This window comes from Homarus americanus, unplaced genomic scaffold (genome assembly GCF_018991925.1).
Source record: "Homarus americanus isolate GMGI-L3 unplaced genomic scaffold, GMGI_Hamer_2.0 scaffold48016, whole genome shotgun sequence".
NCBI classification, from domain to species: Eukaryota; Metazoa; Arthropoda; class Malacostraca; order Decapoda; family Nephropidae; genus Homarus; species Homarus americanus.
The window spans coordinates 64098-77700 of NW_024755055.1; the positions used below are offsets into that span (position 1 = coordinate 64098).

At 39.1% G+C, this 13603-nt stretch overlaps 1 protein-coding gene across 1 annotated transcript in view; it reads right to left on the minus strand.

Annotated features, from left to right (window-relative positions):
* Nucleotides 1–13603, minus strand: part of LOC121856188 (SRSF protein kinase 3-like) — a 137345-nt gene that overhangs the window by 10594 nt on the left and 113148 nt on the right. Inside the window, exon 8 of the mRNA XM_042351532.1 lies at nt 12111–12353. Coding sequence (XP_042207466.1) covers nt 12111–12353 — 243 coding nt within the window. The remainder of the gene's footprint in view (nt 1–12110; nt 12354–13603) is intronic.

Sequence of the window (13603 nt, forward strand, 5' to 3'; positions counted from 1 at the left end):
CACCACCGCCACCAGAGAGAGACCTTTCCTTACCTGGACCCAGCCACCCTTAGCCCAAGAAGACACGCCGTGGTCTAAGCTACGAAGTGAAGTACCAGATCATTCAAGATTTGGAGAAAGGAACACGGCAAGTTGATCTCGCGCGCCAGCATGGCGTCAACGAATCTACGATTTGCACTATCAAGAAGGATGCAGCCAAGATCAAAGAGCACATGAAAATCACAAAGTCTGCAGGTGCTTCAATGATCAGGTATTGCCAGAACAGGGTGCTGGCAAAAGTGGAAACTGTGCTGGTGAGTTATTTGATTCGTCAGGCGCGACGCAACATGGCGGTGGACACGCGCTCAGTGCAGGAGTACGCACGTGAGCTATACGCAGCAGTGTCACGTAAGCTGGAAATTGCAGAGCCCAAACCCTTCAATGCTTCCTCTGGTTGGCTGCATAGGTTTAAGAAGAGGAACAAGATCACCAACATCAACATTGGTGGTGAGGAAGCGAGTGCTGACCGTGTGGCGGCTAGAGATTTTCCTCCGTTCTTACGTGAGATTATGGAGGACGGACAGTACACCGACGACCAGGTGTTTAACATGGACGAATCTGGTCTTTTCTGGAAAAAGCTACCGTCCAATACCTTTGTTGTAAAGAATGCCAGCAAGATTCGGGGCCGGAAGATGCAGAAGGAACGCATCACCGTCCTGTTTACCACCAATGCCTCCGGTACCTGTAAACCAAAGTTATCGGTGATTCACACAGCCCGCATGCCTACAATGGACATGAACAAGCTTAATGTCCACTGGCTAACTGCACGTAAGGCGTGGATGTCCTCTTCTCTGTCCCTCTTCTGGTTTGACGACTGTTTTGTTCCTGACGTGAAGAAATTATGCGAGCAACAGAATGTTCCATTCAACATTTTGTTGCTCCTTGACAACGCACCTGGACACTCGCCCCTACTTATGGATCGTCACCCCAACGTAAAAGTGGTCTTCCTTCCTCCCAACACTCCGTCATTAATCCAGCCCATGGACCAGGAGTTGATCTGCAATGTGAAAGCTGCGTACTCGGCAAAGAAGTTCAAGCTCCTGAACGACTCTACCAATACCAAGGATGAGTTGCGTAAGCTGGGTGACACCGACAGCGAGAGTAAAAGCGACAAGGACAAGGAACAAGAGGTGGCGACTCAAGAAGTTCTCGTCAAACAATTTTGGAAGAAGTTTAACGTCAAACAAGCTGTAGACTTCTTGGTGGAGGCATGGGATCAGCTGTCTATTGCTACGATTCGTCACGCATGGAGACATGTGTTGCATGGCATACCAGGTGAGAGGAGGAGTGAACCTGTGACTGGTGAGGTTCAGACTGTTGCAGTAGCAGTGGACCTTGCCAGAGAAGCTGCGCTCAATATTACAGCTGCAGGCTTCTCCGAGACCACCAACGAAGACATCCTGGAGGTGATCAGAGATCCTGAAGTGACTGCCGACGAGATGTTGGAAGAAGATCACGTCAGTGAAGAGGAAGAAGAAGGTGCGTCATTCTCCGAAGAACACAGTTTAACTCATAGTGATATTAAGGGTGCCATGAAGTATGCAGAGAAAATGAAGTCCTTCCTTTCCCGCAACAATGACGATGACCGCTATGAAGTCTTCCATACCCGGCTGGTGCAGGCTATGGAGCCGTACATCACGGTGTATCAAGACAACATAAACACCAGCCGTCAAAAAAGCATAACCGAGTTCTTCGCCCGCAACCCACCACAGCCAGCCCAAGCCAGTGATAGTGACAGAGGTAGAGACAGTGAAGATGACTTTGAGGGATTTGTCAGGGAGGCCATAACAAGTGTGGGTGACAGTGATGGTGACTCACCTGAGGGCAGTAGCCTGCCCTCTGCCTCGGAACCAGCCTCCATCCCCGTACGCCGACCCATCTCTTCTACCAACGTAAGTGTTCAACATAATTTTTAGTTTTCCTAACTTAACCTTTATTTTTCCTAACCTAACCTCTTCTATATTACTTGTTTTTTCATACCATCATAAAGTTAAGATAGAATTTTTACTACAACATAGTTATGTGTCGTCAAAAAGTGGAGTTTGGGGGTCGGGCCAGTTTCTATTGGAATTAATCCCATATGTTCTGTTGTTCACTTAGCGCGGTTTTCACTTAACACGGTACCCTGTGGGTTTTATTGACGTTAAGCGCTACTACTTGTATATATATATATATATATATATATATATATATATATATATATATATATATATATATATATATATATATATATATATATATATATATATATATATATATATATATATATATATATATATATTACAGTATATACAGTAGGCTCTCGCCAATAACGACTTCCACAATAACAGTAAGTTACAATACATACCCATTTTCGATATTACGTGTGGATTCTCTTGAATAACGGAGATTTCGCGGGAAGCGTCCAAGCGCATCAAAGATAGCGTTTGTTTGCCGTCATGTTGATGACTTAGTTGTCTGCTCCTCCTCACTCTCACACACGCTCAATGGAATACAGTGCTGCGCCCACGTGTGCGATTTTTGCCTCTATAACCAGTGGTTGCTAGGGTCAGTAGTCAATAATGGCTTCTGCGTTTTTGCCTGTGGGGGCTAGGGGAGGGAGTGATTTGCCGCCTGAATGCCCGAGAACTTTTAAAGTGAATGAGAAAAAACACCCCAAAGCTAAGAGACAAAGTCACAAGAAGCGTGCCTACTCGGGAAATCCTACAAAAGCAACCGTTAAGCATGCCTAGACGGCAGTCTTGCCACAACTCAAGTCTGCCGAGACAAAGAGACAACAGCCAGCTGAGTTAATTAACCAAGTGTTGGAAACAGTCCGCAGTATCCCAGCCCCAGGATTTCAAGAAGTGACTCTGGAAGATTTAGAAGAACTGATGCAAGAAGGTAACACAAATGACATCGAGGACCTCCTGAAGGATGAAGAAGGTGGTGATAAAAACATAAGAAAATAAGGAGTTTGCAATAGGCCGGTTGGCCTGTGCATGGCAGCTCTTGTCGAGAGTTACTACCACTCTCTATCATCCATGAATCTATCTAGCTTCCTTTTGAAACTTTCCAGAGTTCCAGCACTTACTACAAAGTTGCTAAGCTTGTTCCACTCGTCCACCACCCTATTTGTGAACCAGTTTCGTACTATCTCCCTCCTAAACCTAAACTTATGCAACTTAAATCCGTTGCCCCGAGTCTTATCCTGCTCAGATATTATAAGAACTTTATCTTTATCCCCTTTATTGATTCCTTTCACCCACTTAAATACTTCTATCATATCTCCCCGCACTCTTCGTCTTTCTAGGGAATGCAAGTTAAGTTTCTTTAACCTATCCTGATATGGAAGGTTTCTAAGTCCCGGAATCATTTTTGCCATTCTTCGCTGCACCGACTCTAGTGAATTGATATTCATTCTATAATAAGGGCACCAGAACTGAACAGCATAATCGAGGTGCGGCCTGACTAGCGCAAGATATAGTTGCAATAAGACCTCTGCACTCTTGTTACTTACACTTCTAGATATGAAACCCAATACTCTGTTTGCCTTATTTCGAACATTAACGCAATGTTTTCTAGGCCGTAGGTCCGGGCTTACAAGTACCCCTAGGTCTCTTTCACAAGTTGACTTCTCTAGGTTGATGTTGTTAAGGCTGTATACATTATCAGTATTTGTTCTTCCAATATTAAGTACGCTGCACTTGCTGGTGTTGAATTTCATTTGCCATTTTTCAGACCACCCCTGCAGTTTATTTAGATCCTCCTGTAATGCATTTGCATCCTGCCCTGAATTAATCTGCCGCCCTATTTTGGTGTCATCCGCAAACTTGCTTATGTCACTGCTGATCCCAGTATCTAGATCGTTTATGTAGATTATGAACAAGAGTGGGCCCAGTACTGACCCCTGGGGAACCCCACTGGTTACACGGCCCCACTCAGATTTAACACCATCTACGCTGACCCTCTGCGTTCTATCGGTGAGCCATGATTTTATCCAATTTAAAACTTCCCCTCAATACCATGAGCCTTAATTTTTCTCAGAAGCCTCTGATGCGGTAATGTCAAATGCTTTGCTAAAGTCTAAGTAAATAACATGGTAATTTTCGTCATTATCTACTACCTCGAAGACTTTCCTAAAAAACGTCAGCAGATTTGTTAGACAAGATTTTCCCTTTGTAAACCCATGTTGAGAGTCGTAGATTAATTTGCTTTTCTCTAGTTGTGATCGGATGCTATCTGCTATAATTGATTCAAAAAATTTCCCCACTACTGACGTCAAACTGATCGGCCGGTAATTTGACGCTGATGCTCTGTTTCCCTTTTTGAATATGGGTACTGTACTACATTTGCCTGTTTCCATAAGTATGGCACAACTCCGGTGTCTAATGATTTTGTAAATAAATTTACGAGGGGTCCGCTAATCTGTTCCCTACACTCTTTCAAGACTCGAGGAAAAATTTTGTCCGGCCTTGGGGATTTTGTCTTCTTTAGTTTATTTATCCTCTTAAGAACATCCTCTTTTCTGATAGTGATATTCTTTAATTTCTCTTCTTCCTTTCCCCTAAATATCAGTTCCACCTCTGGAATTTCCTCGCGAATTTCTTCTGTGAAAACTGATAAGAAGTAGTTGTTCAATGCTTTGCTTATTTCTTCACTTCTCCCCTCCCTGACTTTAAAGGCCCAACTTTGTCTTTGACTTTTGTTCTATATACCTGGAAAAATCCCTTGGGATTCGCCTTGGATTCACTTGGTATTTTGATTTCATAGTCTCTCTTTGCTTTCCTTACATTTTTCTTAACAATCCTAGATAGTTCATTATACCTATTTCTGAGCTGCTCCTCCCCTCCCCCCCCCCTATAGTGGTGATGCAGCGAGTGATGCAGGGGAGACCTAGCAGAGGAAAGTGACGACACAGGAGCTGTCACTCTTATTGGGTGTCTGTACCAGCCTTCAAGAGATGATCCAAGTGAATCAGGTGAAAGGGAGCAAATGATTGGATTTGTAAAATCTATTTCAAGAAAATCCCAGAAGCAGTACAACGAGGGAGTGAATGCCCGGCAGCAGTCACTCATCACTCACTTTCTTTCACAACGCCGGCCAGCCGAGGAAGACCAACAGAGAGAAGTTGAAGTCGATGAAGACATTGATGACATTGGGGAAATGCCTGAAGATTTTGACTTTGCGGGGTTTGATGAAGTATTAGCGGAAGTGGGTGAACCAAATGTGAGAGGCCAGAGATGGGGCCAGGGAAGTGGGCGGAGGTTCGACGCAGTAGCCTCCATGCCCCAGCCTCGGAGCAATCATCACACCAAGCACCTCAAAAACGCCCCCAGGGTAAGTGTTATAGTACTTAAATTCTTTATTTTGATGATTGAATAACAATTCTTTTTATTTCAGCTAACAAAAAATGTTAGGAGGGCTTCAAAGGAGAAAAACAGGGTGAAATTCTTGGGGCTGTGGCAACAATAAACCCTTTTTACATGTATTTTAATGTCACACAAATAACGTTTTCGCTAATAACGGCATTTTTCAGGCATCAAATGTATAAAAACTTTAAATAATTATTATTTCATTTTGGGGGGTTTATTGGGGGGGGGGTTAAAAACAAGTGCTGTTTTTGATGATCATTAACTTGTTTTACAGTATTAGCCCACAATTATAAAAAAAAAATTTGCAAAAAACGCAATTATTGTTTGTTTGAAGATCAAACAACTGTACATGATGGGTAGTTATTCTCATTCAACTCACAATAAAATAATAACTATTCACAGTACACCCACCTCTCATTTTACACGGGGGTTATGATGTTGAAAACCACCGCTTAACCCTTAAGCCCGGGTAAGGGTGCTGGTGGCAGTACCCCCCACCCAGGGGTAAATCGAGGAAAATCAACTTTTCCAAAAATAATTTTTAACCTTTTAAAATGATAAAACAAGAAAAATTAAGTAAGAACAACTATATATTGACCCTCTAGAAACTTTCCTGACTGCGCGGAGGGGGGGGGGGGGAGATAAGGAGAAAATATTGGTTTGACAGGTGACGCTCGTGGTCCCTACGCACTTATAAGCTATTTTTAGCTCGCCTTTGTGTCCAAGGTGGCTAATAATGCATATATTTACTGATCTTAATACTTATTTGCTATAAATAATTTATTTAGAATATTTTATTTGCATAATTTATCACAAAAAGTGCTTGGCAACACTCACCAGTCGGTCGCCAGTCTGCCTGGCTGTCTTTGTGTTTGGTAAAGCAAGTAATGCATAAAATAATAATAATTCCACAAATAAATACATTTATAACATAATCACAGCATTGTTTTACAGTAATACTACCCTACAATACAACTCCACTACTTTTAGCATGATTACTTTGATACAACATGATAAATGGACAAACAATGAAAATGAAACAAACAAAAGTAGGTAATTATGATCAGGAAGCTTCCCTGTGGCTGAGCGTGTGGTGTGAGAAGCAAATAGTCACACTAGAACCTAATAACCCACGCTGGGCATTTAAACAGTGGTGGGAATAGGTGCGCGTTCTGGAACATCACCAGGGGCTTAAGGGTAAATTAAAAAAACGCGTAAATTAAACTTAATTTTCCCATAAGAATACACGTAAATGGTACAGGTTAGGGGAACCATCATATACCACACAGGTTACGAACAGTGCTCTCACTTAAACCAAGCACGCGGCCAACCTCTGACACTCGCTCTCCTCTCTGAAGGCGGGTGATCACACTTAATTTCAAGTCCATTGAGATTGTTTTTGGTGTCTTTTTAGCTTTAGGCGCCCCATAGAAGGCAGATGGGCATTTTACAGACATGCTCAATGGGAAAAACAACGTTTAACACTAAAAAGGTACGTGATAAACACACAAGGTAGTAGGTAGTAGGCAGCTACCAAACAGGGAGGTACTACCGCCTGGGAAGATATTGGAAGCATAATGTGTTGTCTAATGGTAGACCCTGCTGCCATATGGCATCACGAAAATTGTGACCAAGTCCCAGGTTGCTGATCTGACTTTCTGCTTCATTTACACGCAATTGCAGGGTCTCAATTGTTTCTCTTACCATTGACAACACAACATACATATATTGTTTCTCACTTTTGATCTTTTTTTTTCATTTTTGTATTTATAGTTCTTTATTATTAATATTATTATTATTACAGTTACTTTATTATTGTCATCATTATTTTATTATTTAATTTTTGTTTGTTTTATCATAAATTTTATTTATTATGAATTATTATGACTATTATTATTATTATTATTATTATTATTATTATTATTATTATTATTATTATTATTATTATTATTATTACATTTTCGCCCCCCAGGCCCCGATGTGGGTCAGTGACCTGTGTCCGGGTGGGCTCATCCCCATAAAAAATGCAAATGACATGAGAGAAAAAGTAGGGCTGGTGTGAACTGAGAAAGCAATATACCTGTATAGGAAGCTTGCTGGACGTCGTCACAGTTGTTGTACAGAATACTTCATTATCATCGTATCTTCATCATTAGTAGTACAGGTTGTACCTCTCTAGTCTGGCAACCTCGGGACCTGACCGGTGCCGGACCATGGAAATTCACCCTTTTCCTGGATAGATAGTGACTTGTGCTTATGCTTGGAAGCACTAGCACCACTTTCTCTGCATCATGGTCTCTTTGAAGACATATTGAAGGGTTAAATGTCGTATAGTAGCTTCTCAAATTTCACGAGTTTTTAATTCTTAACATATTTTATTGGAACACACAAAAAAAGTAACTAAATAAAAATTTTGAAGGCGGAAACTTGAATTTCGACGGGTTTGAACAGCCCGCCAACGTGCAAACGACGTGCATAATCGTGTAAACAGCGTCATTTCTCTTCTGTACAAAATATTCATTATTGTTTATTACTGAATGTCTTTATTATTGAATTAATGTTTATGTGTGCAAAATGAGCAATGCAATTCATTAATAATACGTAGAATATTAAAACACACGAGGAAATAACACAGCATTGTTTTTGTTGATTACAAAGCCAGTGACTGACTGGTTCTACATATAAAAACTGAAGAAAATAAGACCTTGGTTGTAGCTGTATAAAATTAATATGGTTGTTTTTAAGTAATGTTATTTAATGTTAATAAATGGAACAATTGAAGGAAGCATGGTAAAAGAAAAAGAGAGATCGTGATATGTGGTGCGCATAAAGACACGTGAAAACATAGGTCATTATTATTTTACATAAGAATATGAAAGCAATGAAAACATATCATCATTACTTTACATAAGAATATGAAAGCAACACTTATTTACTGTTCATATATATTTTAATTAATGTTTCTGAATTTGTTTTTATTGAATTAATGTTGTGTGTGCAAAATTAACAATACAATTTATTAATAATACGTCGAATATTAGAGGAGACGAGACGGCTGCCGGCATTGTTTATGTTAAAGCTTACGAAACCAGCGACTGATTGGTTCTACATATAAAACTGAAGAAAATAAGACCCTGATTTTTAGCTGTAGTAAAATTAATGTAAAAAAATTAATATGGCTGTTTGAAGTACCTGTAATGTTATTTAATGTTAATAAATGGAACAATATAAGTAGCTAACTATTAATGGTTAAAAAAAAGTGAGACTGCGCGTATGTAAGTGTGCACATGTGAAAACATATCGTCATTACTCTACATAAGAATATGAAAGCAACACTTATTTACTGCTCATATATATATTGAAGGGTTAAATGTTGTACTCTGTATAGACAAGCAGAGAGAGAGAGAGAGAGAGCAGCCGAACTGCCGGATGTAAACAAACCTTAATTTCCCGCGGCTTTGTTTTATTTTTTTTGTTTTTTAAGGGGATTAGCCCACCCGGGCATAGGTCACTGACCCACATTGGGGCCTGAGGGGCAAAAATTTAATACTCCTGTAATAATAATTCAGATAAGTAAAAAAAAAAAAAAAAAAAGCTGCCTATCTACCTATTGGACAAACTAAAATCGTTCCGGACCACAGAGGTACAACCTGTAATAATCTTTATTATTACATTATTATAATAATTATTATTATTATTAATAATATTAAAATCATTTATGTTGATATGACTGCGACTTTATAGTAATAACTTACAAGCATCTCACCAGGCATCACACGTGACTCCACTGCCAGACGACCGGGCGAATAAGCGAGGCAAATTTAAACTGTCTTGAGCGCGTTATTTCAAAAACAGGTGAGCATAAATTAGCTTTTGGTATTAATTGAAGAATCGCGTTATTCCAAAAACGCCTAAATCAAACGCAACTTACCTGTACTAACTTTCAGTTTTCACAGTTCACTAAGAGAGGGATTGAGCTGCACGATAAACAAAAAATTAACCCTCCAGCTTAAAAAAATAAAAAGTTATGGTTGCTTGAACTTCGAAAAACTTTAAAAGCGTTTTTCTCCACTTTTTTAATTTGGCGCTTCACCCCCTTCTAATGCGGAGCGCCTCATATCCAGTACGCAAATTAATAGCTGTCTTGCAAGGATTCCAGTGATACATATTATATTTCTCTACGTCAAACCAGTGACATTTTATAAGGAAACAATATTTAACCCCATGCATGATGCATCTCTACCTTCACTTGTAAGCCTACCCACACGACACTACATGGCCAACCTACACAGTACAGCCGTGTTTGGTCCTTTGTCAATCATAAACACGCCATCCCTGGCTCCACGATTATCGGCCAGCATCATATATTGTACTTATCATCGGTGAGAGGACAGCACTAACATTTAGATTAAACTGTGTTATGGTGACTGTGAAGTGATATCTTCTGTATTTTTGTGACTGTAAAGTGCATCGACTGTTGCTTTGAAAATGTGAGCAGTGTCGGCCGCTATCATTGTTTTTGTTATCATCGTTCACTCTGTTTTTGTGACTGAGGTGAGCAGTGTAACTTTGAAAATGTCAGGGAAGCCCAAGGCATCCAAGACTCAGAGGTGAAGCTTGACATTGTTTTGTCAGTGATACACGTGTGTTTGGGGACTGGCTGAGAATGCATCCCATTGAACCCCGTTAAAATGCTCCCTATTTACGGTTTTAATTCACCTAGCGATGGGTATTTTCAGGAACCAAACCCCATCGTATCTCGAGGTTTACCTGTATCATAAAACATTAGTGGGTGTGAGGAACATGAGGGCTGAAGACTTGGTCAGCTCTGGCCCTGCACTGTAAGAGTGAAAAAGTTAGCATGCTTATATATGTGAAAAATGTTGATCATATTATGTGAAGCTGTCATGATGACTACTGGAAAGAAAACAGACACATTGAAATTTTAACGTTAAACAGTGGGTAAAAAGGGAAAATTATGTAAATACACATATGTACTGTACGAGGGTCAGCAAGGAAGTGCAAATGATTTTTTTTATTTTAAGAAATATCCCACTGAAATACTCTTACTCTTTGCCATACGAGTAAAAAAGATGTTTGCCTTATGGTTTCACTTTGGCACATGATGCATCATTCTTATGACATATAAGGCACATTCATATTTCAGCAGGGAATATTTAGGAAAAAAATCTTTTGAGTGTATTTTTCTCCCGTAGCCATTGTTTTCTTAAAATGAAGGTAAAGACAAATTCAGAGTGTTAGTACTCACTCAGCTAATATTGTTATGATTGTTACTCATTGTATTACAATGTCCATACTAAGCACTCCAAAAACACAAAATGACAACTGAATACTGTACAAATCTTTCCTGCAAGCGAAGTGAAACCCTACGAACACATAGTGATGGCTGGCTGCGTTATTAACCGTTAGCATCATAATTTTAAGTTTCTTTCAAAAGTTAAAGGATGTTTCCTAATAGGAATAATAAGATAAATGTTTCAGGTACAACATTAACAGAGAGTAATGCTTGTAGGAGTTCAAAAGCGATTACCGGTATTACTTAACTCTGAAGAGTTGGGTTCCGTATGGACGCTAAATGTCTCAGGTTATCATCATCAGTTGTTATATATCCACCTTTTATATTTACAATATTTTTTTTAATTAATTAAGAGTAACAATAATATGATTATGCAAACAATAACTCCTTCCTAATTCTAGAGTTGGTCTAGGTAGAATTAAGCTGACTATAGATAGCAACTGGGGGGTTCATTAGCCAACAGAACACCGCAACTTATATGCCGTAAAATACGGTACCTCTTTAGAAGAGGAGTAGTGACTGAACTACTACATGCAGAAGACATAAATAAGGTCTATACTGTAGATATTCACTGCCTTTTCTGGCCTACTTTGGATTCATTGTATGAACAACTTTTTGAAGATGTGATGAGAAAGAAGCAATGTGCAATTAACAAAGCAATGGTAAAGGTTTTTAGTGTCAGAATACACTACCATGTTGTATTGCACATAAATGGCCAGATAAAAATAAAAGGCAACATTTGTACCAGCCCTCATACATGGGGTTCAAAATATCATGGACTGTTTAAGACTTAATTCCATTATGAGGGATTTCACTTAATCATCCCACTCCCTCACTGCACATAACCTATTAATTTAAATAAAGACAATTTGTTATCTGTTACACCATCACCAACTACTGTGGAACATCATCTTTATGCTATAGAAGAAGGTATGACACCTGGATGTGAAAATGTTATGAGCTCACATCACCCCTGACAACTTTGCTTGGTGTTGTGGCTGGAACTATCTCAAGGATGTGAGTACTGTACAATGTTGTATTTCAACATTTTCAAATTATAAAAAAAAAATAATGCAAATGCTTGGTAGGAACAAGTGAATTAAGAGCGACGAGTCTGATGGTGATACATTAATTTGGTCATTACTAGTGAAGATTTGGTTAGGTTACTATCCCCAGTAACAACTAACTTATTAATGAACACTGACTTTGGTTACACTGTGTGTTTGTCTTATATGTGTGTTACTAATGAAAGCATTAATTTGGAATCTTCAATACACTTAATCTGTTAGCTCTAAAGTAACGTCTTCTCCCATTCATTTCTAACAATGGATGCAGGACAACAAAAAATCAACATCCCTTTAAAAAAAAAAAAAAGGGCAGCACAAGCATACACTACACACCAAGTTTCTGCTGAGCCTCTTCCTCTAAGGTGAGGTTAGGAGTGATGAGACAAGGCTGCGGTTGAGGTATGAGTGCCGGTGGTTGTGGCTGGGTGGGTGTTGACTCAGGCTCCTGAAGCTGTGGTAGGGGTTGGTCTTGAAGCTTCAAAGGCACCTCCTCAATGCTCTTCTGCTTCTCCAGTTGCTGCCCATTAGTTTGTGGTGTCATGCAGGTCTCCTCTATACTTGAGTCATTACTTAGAACTGAAATGAACCAGAATCCCAATTATTATTAATCACACTCATTACTGTTCAGCTAATACACTATTCTGTATATCTTACTAAGTGTTATTTGAAAATTGCTCACAATTATGAATATAACGCATATAGATAGATATACAAAACACTTACTAAATTGTAAACTTCATGACAGTTTAATTACCATAATAATGAGCTGCACAGTAAGAAATAAGAAACACGACCTTATTTTCAAATACGTACAAAATAATGTAAAGATATGAAAAAGTGTAGATGTGTGGAAGGTTTAACCAAGTTAAAAATAAGTTGGTTACTGTGGATCATCTCAGTATCACAAACTCTTTATTGGCCAAGTGAAATGCTTCAAATAAATTTTGAATATGACTAATTCTACAGCAAAGCTCCATCCTTGAATCTAGCCCCATATTATTAATTATGCATTGTTTCTCCTAACCATCCATTTAAAAGATGAGGATGTAAGTACAGTATCTTTACTAATCCCATATTGATGGGTATACTATACTGTACATGGTTTAAACAAGAGATTAAAGAAAAAATGCAAGGCTGATTTTCTGAGTAGTGTTTTTTATTTCCTTGGTTGATAAAATGTTCTTCCTGAGAGAGAACCAAGATAACTTTTGACTGAAGTGATTGGGTGTGTGTGCCTGCGGTACAAAGAATGTCTTCGCAGATAAAATACCAAGACAAGATCTCACTGAAGTGGTTGGGGTGCGTGTTATATCTCCATGAATGATTACTGTCTTTACTGGTGATGTATCAACACAAACCCTGGACACAGTAATGCAGTATCTATACTTGATCTACTGTCCTTACTGATGAAGCACTACAACAAGTTCAGAGTGAAGTGATGTGGTATATTACAGTATTTCACTATGGGTAAAATGTCTCCTGGTAAAGTACAAATATAATATTAATTTAAACAACTAGTATATTTACATATTAAGAGAATTGAAAGAATGGAAAAATGAGGGAATGAGTAAGAAATTCCATTTTATAACCAACTGGTGTATGGCCACCACCAAGCAAACGAATTCAAACCGGGCAGAAACTTGACACCGATATTATCGTTGCAGCTTACAAAGAAAATAATTGTAAGCAAAGAATGCCATTGATGGTTGAAGGTATAGGAGTTGGACATCACAATGGTTGTTAACACTTTTCCCGTCCAATGTTTTTGGCCAATTTAGTTCAGCTGATACTTCACAAGATAACCACCACGAGGAGATGTGTATCAG